The 25,464-nt window shown below is 34.9% G+C and overlaps 2 protein-coding genes across 3 annotated transcripts; one reads left to right on the top strand and one right to left on the bottom strand.

The window, feature by feature from the left end:
• Positions 1–745: 745 nt before the first annotated feature.
• On the bottom strand, positions 746–4,868 carry LOC128265391 (ras-related protein Rab-40C). Of its 2 annotated transcripts, none has more exons than XM_053001375.1 (5): positions 4,630–4,868; positions 3,410–3,546; positions 3,134–3,327; positions 2,430–2,652; positions 746–1,554 (listed from the first exon to the last, which is right to left on the bottom strand). In XM_053001375.1, the coding sequence occupies exons 2-5, from the start codon at positions 3,540–3,542 to the stop codon at positions 1,337–1,339; spliced, it is 768 nt and encodes a 255-aa protein (XP_052857335.1). In that variant the 5' UTR covers positions 3,543–3,546; positions 4,630–4,868; the 3' UTR covers positions 746–1,336. The 2 variants fall into 2 exon arrangements, with proteins under 2 accessions (XP_052857335.1, XP_052857334.1); XM_053001374.1 differs by having other exon boundaries at positions 3,134–3,357.
• A 628-nt stretch (positions 4,869–5,496) lies between these two features.
• Positions 5,497–22,651, top strand: LOC128265385 (serine/threonine-protein kinase phg2). Its single transcript, XM_053001359.1, is given in 7 exon segments — positions 5,497–6,226; positions 6,229–6,479; positions 7,536–7,789; positions 18,781–18,990; positions 19,061–19,143; positions 20,457–20,572; positions 20,653–22,651. Coding segments are annotated over 7 exon segments (1,575 nt in total). The 5' UTR covers positions 5,497–5,886; the 3' UTR covers positions 20,974–22,651.
• Positions 22,652–25,464: the final 2,813 nt, after the last annotated feature.

Below are 25,464 nucleotides of genomic sequence, written 5' to 3' on the forward strand. Positions count from 1 at the left end.
ATCAAATTGGGTTTGCAGCGGACCGATTAATCACATCCGACAGGGGACAACCCCGACCAGATGTGGAAAACGAAACAAATTGATTGGGGGCAAAAAGGTTCCAGCTGACGAAGTTTCAAATACTGTGGAAATAAATGTAATATTTTCCGAAATAGTTAAAGATGGAGGAAGAACTTGTCCAAAATATATATACAAATATCTATCTGAAGACCGAACTAAACTAAAGCTTAGCTCTGTCTCTTGAATGATGATTTTATTTAATTTATAAATATAAATTTCTTCATAGATAAGAATGTTATAGAGCTCATATACCTTACGGAGAAATAATTTACCCTTAGATAAGAGAATATATTATTTATTTTTTATCTGTTATACCACTTAATCAATAACAACAAATTCAAAATGCTTTTGCGTTAGATAAGATCTAACTAATTTTAGTACTTAAATCTTTTAAATGATCAAAATCATTTAAGAAACCAATTCTTTTAGTGGGGATTTTTATATAAATTATAGTAAACATTTAGCTAACAATTTATGTAAGCCAATTAATCAAATTCTGTTTAAATCATTTAATGCCATTAGAGTAGAAATTCCCTGCCGAATTGCATAATTTTATAGAAACTTAATTCCAAAAACGAAGCAAACTTTCACCTATTTAAATTGCCTCAATTTCAAAACCTAAATAGAAAGAGACAGGTCATCCAGACAGGAATCAGAAAGGGATGGAACATAAATGAAGACACAGTTTTCTAGTTTTTCATTATGAATTATCTTTATCAATTCGCATTTGTGTGTGCTTCTCTTGCTGAATTATCCTCAATTACAATACATCTCTAAGAATATTTTAAGCCGATGGTAAACAAACAAAAAAAATTTTAATTTTTATCCATATAAAAATCGATTTTCAATTGCTGTTTTTTTTTTTTATCTTTTTCTTTTTGTTATGTTGATGTGTTTGATGCTTTAAATATTAGAATTATACAAACATAATAATATTAACAACATTAGAGTAATGCAAAAGAGAGAAGTAGGGGACAAGGAATTTGGGGTGGGGGCGGAGGTGTGTGTTAAGAATTAAATAAATTTAAGCTTTACTGTGTAAAAAGTAAACATTGTTGGCCACAAATATCAATGTCAATGAAACAAATAAAATAAAATAACCAAAGGGGTGGGGCTTCAATGTGGGTGAGTTTGGTGTTTGGTGTGTGATTTGTGGTGTGTGTTTGTGTGTGTATGTGTGTTAGCCTAGAGTACATAAGTAGAGCTCAATTAAAGTTAATGTCGGTTGGGGGGCGTGGCGACGTAGGCGGCTCGGCGGCGGCCTACAAGGCAACGATCACGCGATCGCACAGCTATTCCGGCTGCCGCTCGTCGGCGTCTTGCAGCGGTTCTTGCTCTTGGAGCTCTGGGTCAGCGAGTTGAAGCACTGCGAGGTGGTCAGCGCGTATGACTTGAGCGTTGACTTCACCGACGGCGGCAGCGGCAGCGAGTCGATCGCATACACGCTCGTCCTCCGCACGATCGTCCTGCAGCACAGCTCCTGCAGGGACAGCACTGCAAAAAGATTCCATTTGGGTTAGTTAACACATTCTACAGATGAATGTTTCTGGAGGAAAAATGGTGCGATTTACGTTTTCTAATACAGTTTAACTTCTAACAAACAATTTAAAAATAAATAGAAATAATACCTCTCTAATGTGTTTTCAAAATCTCTATACTTATTGCCATGTGGAATCGACTAACATTTAAACTAAAAGGTTTTTAAAGCTATCTTAGACCATATTAAAATGCAAATGAACAACATTTTTGTACATCTTTTAAACACACAAAACAGACAATTGTCGGCCACTCCCTGAATTTAAAAAAACATATAAACTCCCAAAAAAATATACAAAATCTTAAGTGACAGTTGTTTAATTGGTTTTTTGTAGCTTTTATCTACATCCATAGCACAATTAATAAAAATTCCGCATAATATACCGCTTAAAATTGGCATCCGACTGCCAAAATAAGATAAATGATTGAAATGACATAATGAACTTAATCAAAGCTGACCTAAACTAAGTAATTATAAAAGCGTCATCTTTTGCAATTTAACTAAAATAGTTTAATAGTCTTGTCGAATTTAATAAAAATCAACCAAACCTAAACCAATTAACCAATGAAGCCTTGGGCGATAGCAAATATGAGTTTGCCAAATTTGTAAACGTTTATGAAAATCTTATGAAGAGGTTGGTTTTATAGCAACGTACAAAGAATTTTTATATATAATTTTCCGAACACACATGTTTCTTAAAAAGCAATTTATTCTGAAGTATTTTGTTCAATCCAACTAATACAATCGCTTTCCAAACCTATTAACTCTATCCACTCCAATAGCACTATTTCCCCTCCGGTCAAAGATTTATATATATATATTAGATAATTACCCTTATTGCTGCGCCAAATGTGCTCCATTCCATTGCGGTGCAACGCCATGCGCGCCAATTCGCAGAAGGACTCGCGGATGTTGAAGTCGCAGAGAGGCGATATCTCGAAGCAGGACATGTTGTTGCGGCTGGCGTAGGTCTCGGCCTGTTTGGCCGCCACCTGTCGCTTGAAGGCCAAATGCAGGCGATTTCCCACCAGCACCTTCGGGATGCCGGGAGCATGCTGAAAACGCAAAACAAATAAAATGTATTAAAATGTTTTTTAAGCTTTCAAGGAAAATAACCATATTAGACAAAATGTAAACTATGTTCAAGAATACAAAGCAAGAATTTCTGTTTATGCTTACAAAATTAGCCAAATTATTTCTTTCAGGGTTTTGAGATCTCTCGTAACCATTTATTGATGCAAATGGTAACGATTTTTCGTAACCATATTATTTAGGCTTACAGTAAGCATAAGAATAAGTTATTTATGTAACAGTATAACAATACATTCTTGGAAAGATTAAGTACCTTGAAACGCTAGTAATTTAAAGGATATATCGACCATAGGTCGTTATTTCAATAAATTAATATTAACAAAAATACTTCTGTGAGCAATTTGTAAGATACTTTATGTCTAAAGTTTAAGTGCTTTGGCAATGCTTTGGTGAGCCTGTTTATGTCAGTAAATGCAAATCTCCTCCCATTCAACCTCAACTGACCTCGTCGACCTCCTTGAGCCAGCGATCGATGCCGTCGAAGCTCCACTTGTTGGTGATGTCGTAGACGAGGATGATGCCCTGGGCGCCGCGCGAATAGGAGCGGATGATTGTGCAGAAGCGCCCTTGGCCAGAGGTGTCCCACAACTGCAGCTTCACCCGTTTGCCCTCCAGCAGGATGGTGGTTGTCTTGTAGGCTACCGTTTGGAGGATATGGGAGGTGCAGTCTATTAGGTTGGAGTGCAGTGGTTGTCGATCGCCGGAAGTGCCACTACTCACCGTTCCCGCTGCAAAAGGGACTCTCTGTGGAGGGGTCCTCGAGGTTCGAGAGGATCTCGTGCTTGCCCACATCGCTGTCGCCCACCAGCAGAACCTTCAGCAAATAGTCGTAGTCCTTGGTCATGGTTCCCATGTGGCTGCAATTAAGGTAAGGTTTTTATATAATTATAGTTTTATTGAGGAATATTTAAGAAAACTATTAGTAAAACACACGGGAAGTATTATTGTTTAATGTATCCTCTTATTTATGTTATTTCTTTAAAATTCAAAATTTGGTATTGAACGATGAGAAGGAATGAGTGGATCAAAAACCAACCGATTGCCTTAAAAATCCTTAGAACATTTTATGAGAAATTCGAAATTCTGATGGGCTTCTAACTAGATATACAGATATATTTCCAACCAAAGAACAAATAAGTGCTTTTAAAAACTAGCTAAGAATTGTATAGTTGTATATTATGTGTAGACCCTAAGTAATTCGACACCACTGATAACTGCTTCGAAAAACCGACTTGTTCTGTGGGACCGCAAATAAAAACAAGAAACCTCAAAGAGTGTAGTCATAAAATGACACTTTATTTCTTTTTTACGTAATTCAAACTGCAATTAGTCGTGGGCTAGGGTTTTGTGGACAAAGTGGTTGTGGTTCTTAAACTTTTTTCTTTGCATTTTTACTAACCGGGCTAACCGGTATGCAGAGTCAAAACCTCGAACCGGCAATATTTGTTCGTTCTATTTTCTGTTAACCCAGTAATCTATTTATGTGAGTCATGCAGCCGAAAATTATAAACATTTCACTTATTTTCAGACTTTTGCACTTGTTATTATGTCGCGCACTGTAAAAGGATTTTCGATATGGCACACACACACACTCGCAAGAAATTGGGTGTGTTTTTGTTTTGCAAAAATTGATTTGCCATTTAATTGCAGACTATTTATTGCTGTTTATGAAACCATTAAAACGGCTAATTGTTGCATTTTATGCACTTTATATATACCAAACAGAAAAACAAAAGAAAATAAAGAAAAACATTTGCGCATTTGTGTTTGCATTAGTGTTAGTGCTATCTTATTTTGGTTGTTGTTGTTGCTGCAAAGTGCAGTGGAATGTTTGCGATTTTCAAAGGCCGCAATTAAAAAACACTAACTTATATACACTGCATCGGTTTGCAGTGTTTACTCTGTACTATTACTAGCCAATTATTTTGGATTTAGCTTACCATTTAGAATGCACGCAATTTCATTTTCGTATTTGTAATAGAGATGAGCAATTCTCCTCGCCCAGGTGACTTCTTTGCGGCTAGTTTTTCGCCCCTGATTTACTCAAATCGAAGCCCGACTATAGCTTCCATTTATCTCGATTCGTTGCTGATTATTTGTGGCTTTTGTGCTGCGAAAATTAAGACGAAAAATTGCAAATTTGCTCATCTCTATAGAGATGGTACCACTATTGTGTAGCCTATATCGATAAGCTATCGATAGGGAGCTAGGTCACGCAGTTAAAAGTATCGATTTAAAGCTAAGGCCATGAAAGGCCATATTAAAAAATGTTATTGTTATTGGCAAAAGTCCAAATAAATCATATCAAATTTCGTCTTTTTTTTTATTAAATTCCCATGAAGTAATGGTCAAATGTTAAAATGTCAAACCTCGCTGAATTCGTCATAAAAAATAGGTCTCGCAGTTTTTACATTTAAATGTAAAATGAATATTTAATATTGTTTTAAAACTGATGTGGTGTTGAAGCAAACTAACTGTTTTTTATCATCGCCCGCAATAATTTCTTTGAAAGTAGTAGATAGAAAATAATTATAAAATAACTTTTTATTTATTTTACAAAAGAAAACCAATTCATTTGTTACGCTGCCTAGGTGTAAAAAAATTTATGTCTTTGTTGTTCTTTGTTCTCAACCCTACCCGAACAATTTATTGTCATAAGCCCATAACTATAATCAAAAATTATTGTTAAATATATATCATGCGCTAGATTACCCATTTGTTTGTCCTACAAAAACTATCGCCGCCAACTATCGCGTGCTGCGCGTTATCGGGCAATCGCAATGACCCGTCGACCTATCGGCCGGGTGTCATCACCAGAAAAGAACAGAAATTGTAGCGCAGCGCTGCCAAATATACACACACGATTGTTCCGATTATTCCCATCCGATCCGCAAAAACAAGAGCAACAGAGCGCGCGCCATCGGATTTATTAAATGCACTTCTATATTTATTTATAAACGCGAGTTTTGAGGCGCCAATCGCGGGGAAAATAAAGTGCAGGTCACCGTCGCCTCTGCCGCCGCCGCTGCCTCAGTCGCAGTCGACGTCGCTGCCTCTTTGGTTGCTGTTTACGGTGCTGCTTTAAATAAAAGTGTTTAATATTCGCCACTGTGTCTGTGTGCTTCTGTTTTTTTTTTATTGTGGTGTGTGCAAAATTCCGATTTAATTAAGAGTGTTAAGGTGTGTTTGTAGCACCTATGCTGGCCCTGGCCCCGCCCACGCCGCCCCCTCGAAATGCCCCGTTAGCCGCGAAATCGAAATCGAATCGTTTTTCTGCAACCGCAATGCTGTCAAATGGCTCTGCCGGCGTCGCTGCCGCTGGCGACTGCGACGAGCGAACGCTTTTGCTAAGCGAAGAGATTGTTGTTGCAACGTCGACGTCCTCTGCCGGCGTCGCTCCAACTGCACCGCCGACGTCGCTGCCGCTGGTGCACACAACAGCAACAACAACAACAACAACGCAACAGACCAACAACAACAATGTGAACAACAACAATAATGCTTCCCTTGTGGTCAGTGCTAAAAACATGGCTAATAATAAAATAACAGCAAATGCAAAAACAACGAGGCCAGCAGCAGTAGTAGCAACAACAACAATGCAGCGGAAGCGGCGGCAGCGTCAGCAGCAGCAACAACAACCGCAACAGCCGAGGATATAGAAACGATAACAACAACAACAGCTGATGAGGACGAAATGTCCAGCGATCTGAGCGATAAATTCCCACGCCCCCAAAAGAAACCCGGCAAACTGAGCAAATTGGGCACCAAAAGCGTCGGCCTCAAACGGTTCGTTATTTATTATTTAATTGTTTACATTATCAATATTTTACTCTTAAATTTTCATCCTCATACCTATTACAATTATGTATTTTATTTTACTCCTAATTTTCGTTTCTTATATATTTAAATTTTGTACCCTTAATATTCCTTTTCTACTAGTTATTATTAGTATTTATTTTTGTACGCCCAACTTCCCAGTCTTATATGTATCTATGTATATATTATGCAAGGAAATCACATTATTCACAGGTTTTTTAATTATTTATTTTAAAGGTTATAAAATACTTTAACTCCATATTAATGGCTGAGCTCAGAATATATCGCATTCTTATATGAAATCCGAATCTAGGAGTTTTTATTAAGGGGTATACATATATTCTTTTCTATACCTATTTATTAATCATTTAACAACATGTTAAAATCACATGCACATAACAAAATTCGCTAAAAATAGTCAAACTTTTATAAAAACCCTATACAAATAAAAAAGTTAGGTGCAAAACAGGGTACGATAAAGATTAGAAAGTCTCTTGCATTTCTTGATTATCATTTTAAAGCAACTTGATCGATCGATTATAATTTGAGCTTGAGCTACTAAGTATCTTGAAGGGTATCGGAAGGATTAGTTTTCGATTATTTATCCAAAGGAAAAATCCATAAATCATGTAATTAAAAAAAAATAAATTGATAATCTCGACCTCACTTTTTTTGAAAGAAATATTATATTACTTAGTATAGCTATTAAAAACGTTTTAATGATAAAGTTAAGTAATGAGGTAAAATAAATTTTAAAATATTATTAATATTTTCACATCAAAAATATTTTTCTGAGAATAATAATAGCCCGATTATAATTCCTCAGCGATTTAATTCAACCATAATATCTCAAGGTTTTTAGTTTTTCAAACTTTTTTTAGGACTGTTTGGAGCTAAAAATTGCATTTTTAAAACATATAATAACTCTTTCAGATATTATATACAGTAAAGTTTTTATTTACTACGCGTTAAGTTAAGGTATCATTCTTGGAGTGCACCCATTTGACCTCTACACTTCTGATTTCCGCAGAGTCTCTTTGGGTCCTCGAAGGGTTCCATGGTGGAGACGCTGGTCTTCGAGACGCCGACGCCGTTGTCAGAGCACGTGGAGTCCACCTTTGGGTTCGCTGCGGCTGGGGACTCTGCCGCGGATACCGCCGCTGCCGCCGCTGGTCAGCCGCAGCTGGCGTCGACGCTGCCGTCGCATCTGCCCTCTGTCGGCGGATACAGTGGAGACTATGCCAAGGGAAACATGGACGACAGCGGCATTGAGGTGCAGGAAGAGTGAGTAACTAACTTGATGTACTATAACTAATGCATTAAAAACAATTCAAGTGGTATTTCGTATAGAATTAATATCATGAACACTTGATATTTATTCTTAACATCATCTTTTTTGCTAACAAATCAGGAACATTTTTCTGAATTATGATCCTGGTATTGTTTTGGATAGCAGTGCTCATAGGAATTACAATATTTTGCACATCTCATGTAGTTTTTTGTCAGTGTAACAAGTTGATTACATTCGGTGGGCATGCAGGGCTTTTATGGTAGTACGATTGTATGTGGCTCAAAAAGGGGCCTACTTTTACCTCATTAAATAATCCGTCTAATGACTTTTTGGCAGCTTTCACTTTTGTTTCGCTTTTTAGATCCGTAGTTAGCCCGGTTTTTTTTTTTTCATCCAAACCATAACGGAGCTGTTTAGCTGATCTGTTTTTCTAAGCCTCAGAGCAAATTCAGCTGTGGAAAAGCATTTTCATCAACCCAAATAGCAAGCGATGAACTCTGTGCTCATCACCCAACCCTAAAACTAAAACCCCGTCGTAATCCCCGCGTTTTTTTTACCCACAACCTCCCCCAAAGGCAGGAAGCTTGAGACACACAAATTTTTGAATCGATAATTACCGCTCACCGTCAGCAGTTTGGTTTAAAAACTTTGCTAGCTTTAACCTACGTACAGTGGCCACTCTACTGATGAATTTTTTTTTTGGCAAATCGAGAGGCATTTTTTTAATTGAATCGCTAGGATGAAGAAGTAAACAATGCCAAATAATAGCGGAAATAATTAAAAAGACATCGTAACTCTGTTTCTTATTGCGTGAGAAGATCATTAACTTTATTTTGGTGGCCCAAACGCATTTAAAACTGCTGGGGATATCTTCGTAAACAATTAAAAACAATTACGATTGAGCTAAATGGATTGGGTAAATTGTAAGCAAGTAGAAATGAGATCTATAAAGAATACGCTTGTATTAATAAAAAAATATATTTTAAACTTAATAAATAAATGAATAAATTAAAATGTATATATTATGGCTTTTAAAAAAACTAATCTTAATTTTTGTTTGTTTCTTCAAAAAATATTATTGCAACAGGAGATTTCCTATAAAAGCATTTTTAGATTACAAAATTTACATTATTAATTTTTAGAAAACATTTAAAATTTTTATTTTTTGAATGTAGAAGGAATTATAAATAGACAACTAATGTCCGGCCAATTAGAAACCCGCCGAAAAGGATTCAAATTGGCGAACTGCCACTGTATTTTTGTTTACCCTCTCGTCCTTTCCATTCTTTTTTCTTCTCTTTTGCTCTGCCCCCCTCTCTACTTGTTATCAGTCCAATTGGAAGATGGGTTTGTTTGTTTGGGTTTTCCTCCGTCTGCTTTTCGCATTTCCCACCACCGAGGGAACTCCAATTGGAGTTTTTAATGCGCCGGCGCTGCAGTTGTTCTAACTGGAATACCGTTAAACATCGTCATCGTTTTTATTACATAATGACCATATGCGTGTCGCCAGTTTGTGTGTGTGTGCATTTTAAAGCAATATATATAAGTGGGTCAACTTCATTCGGTGGTTGTTGACCCACATCTTTTTCGGCTGCATTTTGTGTATCTGTATCTGAACGCGTATCAAATGGATGTGCCGCACCCACGAAATTCGAATCAAGCGCTTAAACTTTGTTCTAGTTGGCATCGCGCCGATAAAACAGAGCACACCAACAAGCTTTACAATCGATTACCGTCGTAGAGCTGCAACCAAAGCGATAACTTTTGATTATCCCATTAGCTGAAGCACTTGATCACTAGAGCATTACAAATATTTAAGGGCGTACCATTTAATTCTTTTAAGCTAACCAAAATTTTAAACGCTGTTGAAATCTGACTTATTTAGTTTTCGGTTTATTTACTGTCAAAACTAAAATAACAAAACATTTTAATTTCATTATTACTTAAAAATAAATTCTAACTAAGCAAATTGCTTTTCTGAAGGTTGGGCTAGGAATCCAGAATCATAATGAACCTAGCTTAGTATTAAACGCTTATAAGAAAATAATATTTCTGAAAAAGGAAAAACATTTAAAAAGATAGTTCCACTTAATTTAATTACATTTTTAATTTTTTCCCGGAAAAGATGCTAATAATATTATTTTTCAGTCTTTAATAAATAGCCCTTGGTCAAAAGCAGCTGATAAGACATATTTAGAAGGTGATTTTTTCTTCGTGATGGCTGTCAAACGGGCATCAAATCAAATTTGCTGACAATTTGTTTTACTCTGTGTCTCGCTTTTCGTCTAGGTGGCATATTCCATTTTCGGAGAGATTAGACTTAACACATGTTATGACCTTTTTGTTGCCCAGTCTCTCCACATGCGTGTTTCTTTTTTATTGTATGTGGGGAGCATTAATTTGCCGGTTGGAGCGTGATGTCATCAGCTTTGAGCTCGCCACTTGCTGTAGAACTTTCTTTCTTTACAGTTAGACAGAGTCTCAAAGAAAAGAAAGAACAAGGGAAAAGAACGCAAAGAAAAGAAAAATCCGCAATCGTGGGTCTGTTGAATCTTCTAATCGATTATCCAGATACACGAGGAAAATATATCAAAAGTTGTGGTGGATTTTCATCTTTTCTCTAACGTTGCTTATATATATAAAATAAATATAAAAACAAAATTTTAATTTTTGTGTGGACTTTCAATATGCTAAAAATGATTTCAAAAACGTAAACCTAGAAACAGTTTTAGAAATGCAATAAAATATAACTCTTAGACCGAAAAAAAAAATTTAAATATTTCTATTTAAATGATCTGGTTACAGTTGTTTTGTAAATATAGTAACGTGCAAAAAAAGTAGATACTTGAAAAAAATTGACCAAATCGAATTTAAAAACTTACTTTTTTACCTTTCTCTCTCTGTAGAACCAAGAAAAGGAGGCTGATTGAACAGCTGACCTCGACATGATTCCATTTCATTTTTTCTTCTTTTATTTAGTTTTTTTTTTATTTTTTGGACTACAGAAATTTGATCGACCGGTAGGCCTTGGTTATATCTATAGCTATTGTGAAAGTACATCTCGGACTGTCCGCCTGTCACTCAGTCAATTGATTTTCCGGTACCCACGGCACACTTGACATGCATACAGCGAACTCATCATCATCATCGTCTCAGTCATAATCATAATCTCATAGTCATAGTCATAATTATCATTATGGGCAGACGGGACAGCCATTGTCACATTGTTGTAATGCCAACAACGGTAATTGTGCCGCTGGCCAGCAGTGCGTGTGTAATTGTTGCTGCCGCTTCTGTGCAGCGGAACAGTGAAAATTATTATTAACTTTTAGGCTAAACAAAAAAAGGCAAGAACAAAAGAGTTTCGATTATGAGGCCACATGGTAAAACAGTGAACATATTTTCCAGACAAAGACTTATGAATTATATGGCATGGATCGGAAAAATCAGAACACTGTTTTATTTCGACTTATTAACAGCATTTGCATTGCATTTAGGGCTGCATTTCTAAATAGTAGCACAATTATAATATTGCTCTCAAACAAAATATGTTTTCAATTTTTTAAATTAGTAAACGTTTTGTCAATCAGAAGTTTTACTTGAGGTTTATAAACAATTGTCCTTTTACTTTGAGATTTAGGAACTTAGGGAACTTCGAAAGGAAAATATGTATTTGTATGTATTCAACATAATTATTGTTTTTTGTCAACATCTAATCACTGCAGATTTTTCTAAACATTTATTTAGCTCTACAACTTAAGAAACTGTGTTTTGGGTAATCAATTCAATTTAAATTAAATTATCATTATGACTTATCATTTTTATAGTAATCAGAACAACTATGGAAATGACATTTTTTTGTTATGCAATATGAAATAGGTAAATCAATAATAAATTTAATATAATTATTTTACATTCTTAATGATGATTAACCTTTAAATTCAATGTTTCGGTCATATCGATAAAATTTTAGCACTCAAACCACCCAACTTCTTAATCAAATTTCAGTAAAGCTACTAGAAAGTGCCCCAATATATTTTATATACATAGTTAAGTATGCCATTCTGAGTACTGTCAATTTCATTGGGAACTGTGCCAATTGTGTATTATTTGTTTGCAATTGTAACGGAAATGGGAAATGTGAAAAATGTGAACTTATATGACTTTGTAAATATTAACTATAATGCTTTCGACGGGTTCCCATTGGCAACAACCAGAAATCGCCGCCATTTCTTTATTTTTGTTACCGACGTCACCATCCATCTTCAAAACTAATCGTTATCAATTGTCAGTATACTTATCACCGCCCAGCAATACCAAAATATTCTTGAATCACTTAATGCCCAAAATATTCTGTGTGCAAATCAAGCAGCAATTTAATCGGGAGTAGTAAATTCTATATTTAGCCACAGTAATGCTATCATATTCAAATTGGACAGCGTTTCTGTGTTTCCCACTGTGCAGTAGCCCTATTACCTATTTAAGTCTGCCAAAATGGATGTCGAGAAAATATTACAATTGATCTATATTACATTTTTTTAAGACCCAAAACAAAAATAATCGAACAATCTCTATAACTCGTGGCATTCCTTTTTGAAATACTATCTGGATACTTAAAACACTTAAAAAATTTTTAAAAGTATTAATTGCTTTTAAATTAAACTACCATTTCTTTCTCCTAGTCGTTTTTATAGTTTAATTTGTATTTAAATCCCAAACTATATATGTGACCACCATTGTGTAAATCAGCCTACATTATTTGAATGCTAAATATCAAACTGTGAGATATTTCTGCGGCACATTATACACAGAGAAAAATGCAGCTATTATAATGTTTTCAAATCATTTTAATTTGCTAAGCCCCACCATTAACCAAATTAATGAATTCAAATATTATCAAAAGCTATTAAAAAAAATCGTCATAAAACGTACAGTTTTTTTTATGTGTACACAATTGTATAAATATTTTGAAAAATGTGAAGTATTTCAATTTCGAATTTCACACTACATCTGATGAAATTGTGCATGTATGTTTTTCGTAGTGTGCTATTCGGCTGACCACAGGTGTGAGTGTGTTTGTGGTTTGTGTGCTGTGTTTTTTCTCGATTATTTTTCTGCTCTTATTTTTCCATTTTTTTCCTATTTTTTTTTTTGGCAACAGTAAATGGGGACCCCGATTTGCAGCATCTCTATGTGGCAGAGGCAACCCTGCTTTAATCAACCACCCCCCTTTCCCGCCGTTCTTTATCCCCTCTCCCTTTCCATCGCTATTTCCAGCAGCTTCCCCGATTTTACCTTTACGTATGTGTGGTTACGTGTTTATGTTTTTCCGTGTTTCCCTTATGCTCTCTCCTAGCTTTTTTTGTTATTATTTTATTTTCGGACCGTTGCTTGTGTATAACAAGTGAGAGAGAGGGAGAGTCGGAGAGAGCTATTACTTTGGTGAGTGCGCAAAAAAGTGATGTCATGTTTGTTGGCTTTGGCAAAGTTGCCAGATGTGGCGCATTTGCGTTTACGTTTTGTTTGTTTTCCCGTTTTTACCATTACAAATCTCGCATTTGCTTATTGCGCATTTATTTGCGACTTTACAACAAAAGATGCCAGCAAATACGTAAATCAGGAAATCACACTCGCCAGAAGGGCACTTTTCCAAACTTAAAATTTTTGTTTTATAATTTTATGAGATACCCTTTTGGTTTTCAGTTTTTCTGTAGAATAATAAAAATAAATTCAAAATTGGATTATACTGGTATATATTAGTACAGCTTCTCCTAAACTTTATGTGTTTCCAAATACACGTATAAGTTCATTTCATTTATATCTAATTTTAAAATATTAATTTAATATTTTGCAAGTATTTTCAAAGTATGTCTAACATTAAATTATGTTTTTCTTTTCTAATATATTAAAAATCAACCAGCTTAACTTTCTTATTTAATTTTTTTTAAATTATGTGCAGTATTAAAAAAAATATAATTTTTTGTAGGATGAACTAAAGTCCAAATTGATTCGGTAAAAAAATATGTCGCGTTGTTGGCTAGTGTAACTTTTGGTTTGCCTGCAGCAGCTGCCAAAAATCGCGATACAAAAGCACAAAACGCCGGCTGCGCTGTTTGTTTTCATTTGTTTGCCCGAAATGTGAAATTTTGTAGCCAGGAAATGCGCAAAATGAAAAATTTGAAATGTTTTTATTTCGCTTTAAATAGATCGCAATAAATCCACGACAAAAGATAGACGTGTGTGTCTGGAGCCCATTAAAAAGCTCATTAAAGAGAATGTTAATTGTTCTTTGTGTCTTCTGTTGTAGAGTGAAACATTTGCGGCGTGTTTCAGATATCTCAAGAGATTTATTTGGAATACTTTGTGTTCTAAACATGAAATGGGTACGGTTTATACTACAGGTTTTTTCTAGTGACCACCAAACGTTGTCTACTTTTCTGCAGCAAAATGATAAATTTTGTAGTTCATTTTTATTTGATTGAAATGTGGTTAACTTAGATATGTTAATTTAGTTGATTTTGGTTTAAGTTAAATGATATTAATAATTAGGGTAAACAAAATTAGCATACTAACCTTGTATAACATTAGGAAATGAAAAATATTAATATGCAATTTCAATTTGGTTTTAAAGAAATGCAAGTCTTTTTATTAATAACTTTAATTCAAAAAGCGCGCCACCACACATTGAGTTAGGTGGCAGCTCTGGCAAAAGTTTGCGAGAGAGCCCTCCCTCTCTTTCTCTCTCTCCCGCTCCTGCGAACATTCGTGCGTGTGAATGCCTGCGTGTGTATGTGTGTGTTGTATCTTTTACTTTTTAGCAGCGTGAAACTCAAACAGTCAGTTTCAGTTGAGTTTTTCAGTTTAGGCAGCAACAACGTAAAAGTCCGAGAGCCTCCAAAAAGAGCGCCCATCTCACATTCAAAAAGCACAAAACCCCAATACGAAACGAAAGGAAATTACGCGCTCATCAATCGTTTCTGCTGCTTCTTCCCGCTCTTCGTGTGTTGTATACTTTTGCAAAAAGGATCTGAAGAGAGCAAGTGCAAAACGCGCGTAATATTTTTTAAAGTGCGTTTAAAACATGAAACAAAAGTATTAAGTTAAAAAAGTGCAAAAGGCCAAAAAGAGAGGGAACAAATACAGTTAACTGCGTGAGAGCAAGAGAGCGGAAAAAGAGAGCCAAAAAGCAAGTGCAAGTGGTTGAAACAACAAAAAAAACACAAAAAACATTTGAATTAAATAGCAAAATGGCAAAACAATGTGAAAGTAATTCTTGCTATTTGGTTCACAAACACACAAGTATTTAAACATTAGTAGTACACTTGTAATTGTTGTTGTTGTTGCGCGCAGTGAGTTCATCGCAAAAAATAATACACACACATACGAGCAGAGTAAGAGAGAGATGGAGAAAAAAGACAACGCCCCCCTCTCCCTCACACGTACACTTGAAAAAAAGTCTTGAAATTAAATAGAAATTTGGACATTTAAAAAGATTGGAAGTAAAATGATAATAATATTTATAGATTCTCTGCAGAAAAAAAGGGGGTGTACTAAAACACAGCTACCCAATAAGTTTCCATATATATTGTTCTTCACAAATAATTTTAATAAATGTAGTAAAATAAAAGAATTCGTTTAAATAAAAATAATCAATTTGAAATTTTTTAGTAAGAAATTTGATTACCGGTAACTGCTTGAAAATTAAAAGAAAATTATTCCACGGATATTAACCATAAAAACTTTTCTTTGTGTGTATCCCACTAAACGCAATTAAAATAAATGTGCGCTGGTGTGTGTGCGTGTTAAAATAGCACCTTGTTTGTACATAAATTAGCCTTAGTCGCTGTTATTTATACTATATTGTATATGCATTATACAATATATGCACATCGGTTGCTCCAGTGTACACATATATATTGAAATTAAAACAACAAATCAACGCCGCACTGCAGTTGCCCTCTCCTTTCCCCTCTTTCTCATCTTCCTACTCTCTGTTTTCGCTTTTCAAGTGCAAAAACGAATTTTCCGCTATTCGTTTGTGTGTGTGTTTTTTTTTTTGTGTTTGCGGGTGGGGTCGCATAATTTGTTAAATTAATTTTCACTCTCCCTCTCGCACTTTATCCCCCTCCCCCTATAGTTTTTCTTCTTCTTGGCCCGTGACGTAGTCCCTCGCGTGTGTGCCCCAAAAAACAAAAGCAAAAACCAAAACTAATTGAAAAGCCGCTGCGCAGCCGGCGTCGCAGTCGAGAAGCAGTGTTGCCATCAACTCGTTTCAAAGACAAAAAAAAACAAGCTAAAATTAAGCTTTTTAAAGATGCTAAATCATAAAAATAAACATATGATTAAAGTGCATTGTTTTTATGTTTTATTTAACAAGTTTTATATGTTTTGAACAAAAACACAACAAAGTGCAAAGTATTTATAAAATCATAAAGCTGCCAACTGTTGTTTTCAAGAATTAAGCTTAAAGAACTTAGTATTTAAACCACAAGCAAATTATGGTTAGAATTGGATACCCACTTATCAGTAGCCGTTTTTTTGGCGGTGAAACTTTAAGTTAAAAAAACACCTGCTAATTTGTACTTTAAATATAGCTTTTTTGTAGCCATTTAAAGACCAAATTAACAGAAACAAAAAAGATCGTTGGTGGCAAGCATAATTAATGCGCTCATCTCCGAGTTCGCTTTTCCCCAGCTGATGCTGCTTCTTCTGCTTCTGTTTCCCATTTACAGTTCATGTTCCTCTCATCTTCTTCTCTTCTCCTCTTCTCCATTATCCACTTCATACTCCAATCTTCTACATCAAAGTAATAGCAACAAGTTTTTCCCATATTTTTCAGTTCTTTAATTAGCAGGGGCACTTAAAGTCGCGTTTATGAGTTAGTGTTATGTATATCTTTAAACTTTTTCTGCTTATACTTAACAAGCTTTGTCCAGGGGAAAAAAACGTTTAATAATTGTCTGGTCCAAAGAAGCTGAGTATAAGTTGTTTTATTTGCCTAAAACTTGTTTTTTCGAGCTTGTAACTCGTGTTTTGTTGATGGTCTTGTTCTTGTTCCAGTTGCTACAGGTCACGCTCGATACCGAAAACTTTACAAAATCAGGGGTATTCACTCTGTAGAGTTAATAGATAAAAACTTAAAAGAGCTTAGTTATTTCTCATAAGAAAATGTTTTTTTTAATATATTTCCTTTATTTTATCATCACCTATTATCAGTAATCTCTTTAAAACTCTAAAAGTATCTATTATTTATGGTTCAAACAAATATAAGTTGCAAAAAGGTCTAAAATATTTTATAATTGAATGGAAAGTTTTATTAATAGTTTTAATTCTTACAAGTAGTGAAACTCTTATAAAACGAAAGGTATTACTGACATTAGTTAACTTCTCAGAGTGTGCACAGTATCATTTTTTTCCATATCAATTTCGGCACATGACGTAATCTTCACATGTTCAACACCAAAAAAAAAAAAAAAAAAAACTACTAATAACAACAACAAGCACATTGAGTTATGAAGTGTATTTGAAATGTAAACAGATAAAAAGCTGTGTTGGGGGAGGTGGGGGACTTTATATAGTGAACGGGTTGTCTGATTCGATTGTAGGCTGTTTATTTTTCGCTACTTCTTCTGGTTCTCAGTTTTCGACAGGTTTCTTTAATGGTTTTCCCACTTTGGTTCAAAGTTCTGGGACAATAAAAGGCTAGAAAGATGTAGATGTTGGGAAGTGAATGTCCCATGGGCCATTGGATTGCCTAGACTGAGATCTTACAAGTTAAATCTTTTATTCTCATTCCCATTCCATGCCGCCAGTGCCAGTTCCCCTTTTGGTTCGTACAGTGCGTTTCGGCTCAGTAAATCTCCGGCTTTTCGCACAACCAACCAGCCATAAATGAAGTCATCGACATAAACCAGTTATAAAGATAAAAAAGTAACCCGTCCAGCAATGTGTGCCATAAAACTAAATTTATATTCTGAATTGATTTGTCAATTGCTGTTTTTAAAAAACTAAATAAAAAGAAATGAGTAAAATAATAAATCAAAGTAGAAGTCCATTGGGAAACAGTACAAGAACAGCAAAAACAATTTGTGAATAGTTTCTTTACTTTGAAAAAATATAGACTTTGGAGAGGAAGTTCCTCTGATTTCAAAGAGCAAATGAAATAATTTGAGTAAATTCACACCACCTTTATATTTTCTAAAACAATCCAAAATTAGTTGAATACTATCAACAACTTACAAAATATTTTATTTCTGGATTAAACAAACTTCCAAAATGTTTTATAAATGGAAAACAGTCTGAGAATAACGAATTGTATTTCTGGAACACAAACATTCTCAAAATGGGTTTCAAAAATGTCTTCGCAAAGGGAAGCTAATCCTAAAATAACGCCAGAGATTCCCAAAACTGGAACACTTCCCCTGTGTCGATGTGTGAAATTATTTTCGTATCTTTCAATTTAATTTGCTTGATCCAGTGACCTTTTGAAATTATGTAAGTGTCAGAAATCAGATTTCATTTGATTTTGGTTGCTAGCAATATGGAACACAACTACAGACCGGAAGATTATTTTGAGGAGGATTTTCGGATGAGGGACCCTATTTCGGACGCAGATAAACACATGATTGAATCGTAAACGAGCTTTCATTTCTATTCGATTTAAGAATTTCCATTGACCAGGCCAAATCGAGCAAAATTTTACAGCGCTGACACTTTCAATCAATTGAATCAGATATTTAGCTGAAAGCCAATTGGCAAATGACTTAATTTAATTGACATTGAGGTGGCTCCTCAGTAGATGACGCACTTGCTCAGCTATTTTAAGGTCACATGCGCCGATGCGTGATTTTGGTGCTTGTGTTCGGTTCATCCCGCCCCCTCGATATAAAACAAATACACACTGCACCTTATAATATAACATACACATACATATACTACATGGCAATTCTCTAATTCGATTTGTGTTTGCTCTGCTCGTTTCCAGATCGGAGCGCTCAATAGTGCGCGTTTCCATTTACCAAAGCAGCCAGCCGCAGCAGATCTGTCCACCGGCGGATTACCTGCTGGACGCCCTAGACGGAGGCTATAACTACAACTGCAACCTCGACTACACGACGATGGCCACGACGGCGGCGGGGATCCAGCAGCAGCAGCAGGTGATTGGCCTGGGAGCGGCCTACGATCGACAGCAGAGGTGGGTACTGGTGTACGCTTTATATTTATGTTTTATAAATCGTGACCAATGCATCTGCATTATCCTGCAGCACCGACTCCGGCTGGGATAATCCCTTTCGTCCAGGCGGCGACCTGTCCAGAGAGGCTGATGAAATTGTCAACATGATTAGAGGTGAGTTTGAGATCGATACAACGAAGCTACCGTGCAGTGAGTGGGTGTTTTTAATCGCACATTCTGAAAAATAGTTATTTTTTATTTTACACAAAATCAGGCAAATTAATATTTAAGAATAAAATACCTCAGACTAAGTTTTGTCCTAGATGGACACTTAATAAAGTTAAATTTAATTGTAATTTAATACCAAATAAATAAATAAATTTAGTTGTTGTTGTATGTGTACTACGAATTTAATAAAAATAGGCAGCTTGATTGAAATAAACACAATTAAAATTGTTTTAAAGACACATTCATCTCCTTAAAATTTTAATTTCATTGTAAAGGGTTTGTAGGCTAAATCTAAGCATGTACTATTAAATTGCAATTTTTCTGCTGATCATGAGTGTCAAGTAATCCCTTTATGCTGGAATTTTTTCTTCATAAAAAGTAAAATAAAGTTAAAGATCTTTGTCCAAAAATATCACGTTACGTTTGGAAGATAAGTGAACGCATGCTTAGGAAAAAATTGTGCTGATTCGATGTTTTTAGTTATAAAATATTCATGATATAGAAAAAAAAACGAAAAGGATTATAAAAAACATACTAATTTTAGCAAGTCAATATAAATAAAACCTATTAAATAAGAAAAATTAACAAATTTCAAGGGTTTAGTTGGTTAATAATCGTCGATAATACTGTCGAAATACAATTGTGTAAAGTTGGTTATATTACCCAAGCTTTATCAGCAATAGATTTTTGTAATAGTAAGTGAAACGCTAAAGAAATATTGTGTTCATAGTTTCAGAGACCGCATAAAAAAAAATGTTTTTAATAAATATAAAAATTATTTAAAACAACGAATTTTTGAAGTGATTTTTAAATTGAAGACTTTGTACTATTTTCTTCAAAAGAAATTTATTATTTTTGAGTAATTTAATAAGCTTGGGGCTAACTATTATTTTTGATAAAAAAAATAATAATCTAAATAAAACTTAATTGTAATTTCCGCCGTCAGCGTTAAATTTTTCGCAACCAAATTTATTTTATAGCCTTGTGTAGGAATCTCAAAGCTAAAAAGCATTTTTTTTTGTGTAAGGGTACACTATGCTGTTTTTATAGCCCAAACATTCCTCTCAGCTGTGGATTCCAGTGAAACTCTTTGACAAGATCAAGTTCAAGTGATCTAAACTTTTTTTTGATTAAGTAATATGCTGTGTTTACACAGCTGTTTCCCCTCCTATTATAAGCCGATGTTCTGGCCATTGTAATTCATGGTATTTCTACCGACTTTAACCGATTATAACCAAGTACCTTTCCTTTTCAAATAGGCGGCAAGCCCATCACACCCACAGAGGAGCGTACAATTGGCAACGGAAGCGCCCAGCATGCGGACGACAATTGCAACGGCGGAGCGGCGATTGGCGAGAGTGTAACCAAATCAAATGTGAGTATCGATCACTGGGTCGGGTCTTTCTATATATAGAAGATGCACCGTCTAATTAAATGTCTTGTGTGTTAAAACAGATCTCGCAGAATCTAGCAACAGCACAAAATGGTACAAATTCCCATGCCTCTGCCTCTGCCGACGCTGGCGCCGGAAAAGCAGCGACGGCGACCGAGCTGAGCGGCGGCGGAAACAACGGGGTCACCTCGCTGGGACAGGTGTCCAAACAGGTGGTTCCGGGACCGACGTCCGCTAGTCATGTGGTCATCGACGAGAAGAAGAACAAGAAGAAGGGCTGCTGCGTCCTGCATAATTGGATATTCTGTGTTCTGTTCGCGGGGAAATCGATAATCGACGGGGGACAAACAAATCGGAGGGGGGCGCGGGCATTTTCCGGCTAGCCGTGTTTTTTGATGTTAATGTTTTTTTTTTTTTTGGGGGAAAATGGAAAGGAGCCAAGCTGTTGATATTTTTCATGCCGCATAAATCGCTTTGCTTAGCTTTGCAATACGAGACGACAACAACAAGAACAACAACAACAACAACAACAACAACAAACCAGATAAAAACACACAAGGATAAACTAGAAAAACATAAACAAAAACCAAGCTCTCTGACCAACAGCAGCAGATAAGTAAGAAAACAAAAAGAGAAGAATAGCAGCAGCAGCAGCCACAGTGAGAGCCAAAATTTAAGCACCCCCAGCAGCTTTTGCTTCAGCTTCAAAAAAGAAAAACCGTCAAAATCCAAAACATGAATTGTAAATCTAAAGTGTACACACTTATATATATTTATATATATTTGTTAGTCTGGAGCCGATGCAAACTGCAATTCAACCTTATTATATATACAGACATTTTTTTTTTTCTTTTTCTGTAATGTGAGTCGAACTGCGTATATGTTATATTAAAACATATATGTGAATTTAATTGTTTTTGTAATTGTAAAATTTAGTGCGGCTTTTTAAAAATTGAAGAGGATGTAGGGACGTTCAAAAGTAAAAACAAAAAGAACAACAAAAAATGAAATAAATAAAAACGAAAAACGTTTTGCTTGCATGCAAATAATGGATACAAAATCGAAAAAAAAGAATGCAAAAAAATTTAACATAAAGAATAATGTATTTATTTTTATTTATATGACGATGACGAAAGCAGATGAAAGTAAATTAAATGTTAAACCTTAAAACAAATATACACACACACACTTACATATACAAAACACACACACACACATACGCATATATACTATACGATATATGAGATGAAATGTATGACGCAATAAAGCAAACGAAATGAACCGGAAACAGTAAAAAAAAGTAATTAAGAAATCCCAAAATGTTCTAAGGCTAAAAAAGTGAACAATTATTTTTTATCATTATATACATGAGACATAAAAAAAGCCGGGTGCGCTGATTTTTGGGGCCCACTGTAGCGGCTGATCAAAGACGAGCGGTGCTTAAAAAAGCGGGTGAAAATGGTAGAAAGAGGGCTTAGTTCTTTGAGTAGAAAGAAAATGGCTTTGAAGAAACCGAAATCCCAAAACAGAAGCTTAGAAATGAGGCCAGAGAAAGTATATAAAAAAAAAAAATGGAAGAACCACCGTTTTTCAGCTTAGTTAAGCACAATACAACCCCCTATGCAACAACACCACCCATTCTCCAACCCCCTTCACTCAGTATTTTTCTCAGTTGAAAACAAATCAAAAGCAGAGAAATAGAGGCAGACAAATATATGCAAAAATAATGTGCAGGTAAATCGAGCAAAGCGAGGTACAAGAAAGTTTACACAGAGAGAAAAAGCAGCAACCAAATAGCAAAAGAACGTAAAGAGAACACCGAAATGGACCGCCACACCCACAAATGACACACCCACACACTCTCAAACACACAACAACACCAACACCCACACTCACACACCTACAGCCTAAGCATCAATGTGCTGCATTTGATAAACGTAATGAAAAAAATAAATTAAATATATATATACACAGATATATGAAATAGCAATATTGTTTCAACTGAAAATAAGCAAATCAACATAAGGGGAATTTCAAATCCGAAAATAAAAAAAAAACAAATCAGTAAACTAAATCAATTTGTCGGAGAGGAGGAGGATAAAAACAGCAGAGCCAGTACAGCAATAAAATCAATATTTAATATTGTAAATTTCCGATTCCAAAAAGAAAACAAAACCTATAAAAAAAAACCAACAAAATGTTAAGTTATTGTATAAAAAAATCCTAAATAAAAAATGAAAGCAAAAATAAAACGAAATACGTATTATTATAGCATAGCTTTTGGGGCTGCAAAGGCAAAGCCCACTTTTAGGCTTTATTAATAATTCAAATGTATATGTGTAAGAAATAATCGCGTGGGATCCAGGGAATGAAAGAGATAGCATGGCTTTTGATTGATGAATGCTTTTAGTTTATACGATCGACGGATAATTGATTGCAATTGTTTAAGGTAAACAAATCGCTTAATGCTTCCGCATCGTCCAAATTAAGTATTCCAATCGATGAACAGAAGAACGAGGAACTGCCGCAGAACCTTTCACCTCATCGGCTCCGATCCATTCAATTAGGCAAAACAAATCTGTAGAAATCGAAATCGTTGCTAGTTAATTAATCCCATGACGCAACTGCATAATAAAATTACCAATGTGCGATTTTGGTGTATTGAAATTGTGGATGCTCTTTTGTTTGTTGTTAGCGCGAGTGAAATTTGGTCAATTTGGGCATTTTTATTAAATTTCTGTTTGTTTTATATCCATTAATCGAAATTTCGACTAAATTTAAATTTGCAAACACTTTATTTACTCATTAAAAACATATAAATGGGAACTATTTATTTTTCCTCTTATAAGTTAACATAATATTAATATTAATATTTGTATTATTTTAACACTTAAAGCTTTTGTTATTTTTATTAGTGAAAACTTATAGAATTATCTTTTACCAAAAAATATCTTATTTATAAAAATCAGTAATTAAATTGTTTTGGACAATAGAAATTATTCATTTAATTATCAATTAAATAAACTTACATTTGAATACGTTTTCCAATTCGAAACGGGATTAAAAAAATATAACAGTAAGCGGCTTGAGTGTTTAACATTTAAAAAGCGATTTAAAAACTGAAAAAAGTTGTAAATTGTAAGACGTCATAAGAATTTAGCCTAACTTAAGTTTTATCAGTCAAGCCATTTTCAATTTTAGAAACCAAAACTTCAAGGTTTTAATTGTAGTTAAATCTACTACATACATACATACACAATTATAGACGTGAATTCTATAAAACATAAAAATGACAATGGATAACAGATTCTTTTTATGTTTATATTCAAATCGAATGCCTCGATAAACATAGTAAAAACATGTGGATATTTGTTGTCCTTCTGAACTTTCTTTATAAAATGCAAGACTTAATGAATCATTCAGATATTTACTAAAGACTAACAGTTTTATGGCATGTATAAATATCATGAACTCAATATTTATTTCATAATTTTATTGGTTTCTACATTTTGAAATAATCCGGGTAGGGTCAACGATTTCCCAAGCTAACTAGCAAGTTTTGAAGTCTCCCACGTCACGCAGTTTTTGAAGATGAAAAACCAGAATTGGTTTTGTTCTTCTATTTTTTTTTTTTTTTTTTGTTATCAATTTGAAGTTGATTTTATTTATGAACTCTACTCGGAAAGACATTTATAGCAATTTATCTGGATTTGGTTTATGGCTTTTGGCTTTCGGCTTTCGGCCATTCCGATTCACATTCGCATTCGGATTCCAATCGAAGATTAATTGGCAACCGCAGAGCTGTCAATTTTTAAATTGTTGCGCCTAAGTAAGCGGAAATGTCTCTGCCTCTCGATCACGATTTCATCGAAATGGACCCAAGACCTGCGCTTTGGATTGGATTTGGATATTTGGGTATTTGGATATCGATGATGTCGCCGTGTGATGGTGATGGTCGTGGTGCTACCCAATGGCTCCCACTCAGAAATGGAGAAGGGGAACTGGATTTTGGCCATCTATCTAATGAAAGTCAGTCATCGTTAATGGACAAACGTGTTTTCTTCTCTATGGGCATATGGCCTGACACCCACAGTGGCGCTTATAAGTCTGTGGACCTCTTAAAATCTAATTCGGCACAGGATTTCGGGGGGTAAACTTCTCATCTTGGTTTCGCTATCTTTAAATTAACAGTAAGAGTTAATAAAAATAAAAATTAATAATATGAGTTTTATGATATTTTAAGTTAAACATATTTTTTTGATTAAATTTAGTGGTTCCTTATGTTTTATAAATATCAGACAGGTAATATGCTTTTCTTTCAGACTGTATTACCAACCTCAATCGCACTTTATTCTACTTTCAACGGTAATTCAATTATCAATAATTTGTTTATTTTTTACCACTTTTAAGCTCAAATAAAAACTTTGATTTAGCTATGAGTAAAGTAGCAACAATTTATAAAAGTGACTGTTTTTAAAACTAAAGCACTTTATTTTATGTTGATAATGCTAGGACGCAAACTTTTATTAGTACTGTGAATTCAAGTCTTCTTCTTAGAAATTATCCTCCACACCCCCCCCCCCCCCCCCCCGGCCACCCAATAAACGCACCTAATTTGCGAGTGCAATTCTCGTGCAGGTGCAAATTATGATGGGACGCAAAAAACCATAAAAGGAAAACAACAAAAGCCATAATAATTTATGGCAAAAAAGTGGGATATAAGCTAAATCAGCTAAAGAAGAAGCGGCAGCCACTGGCGCTGTTACTGTGGGTCATTAAAAATGCGACATGTGTAAGGCAAAAAGTCGCTACGCTGGAGATAAAGATAAAAATCGGTTAGTTAGGCAATGGCACATCGGTCAACAAAAAAAAAA

The sequence above is a fragment of the Drosophila gunungcola genome, unplaced genomic scaffold, assembly GCF_025200985.1.
Source record: "Drosophila gunungcola strain Sukarami unplaced genomic scaffold, Dgunungcola_SK_2 000117F, whole genome shotgun sequence".
Classification (NCBI taxonomy): Eukaryota; Metazoa; Arthropoda; class Insecta; order Diptera; family Drosophilidae; genus Drosophila; species Drosophila gunungcola.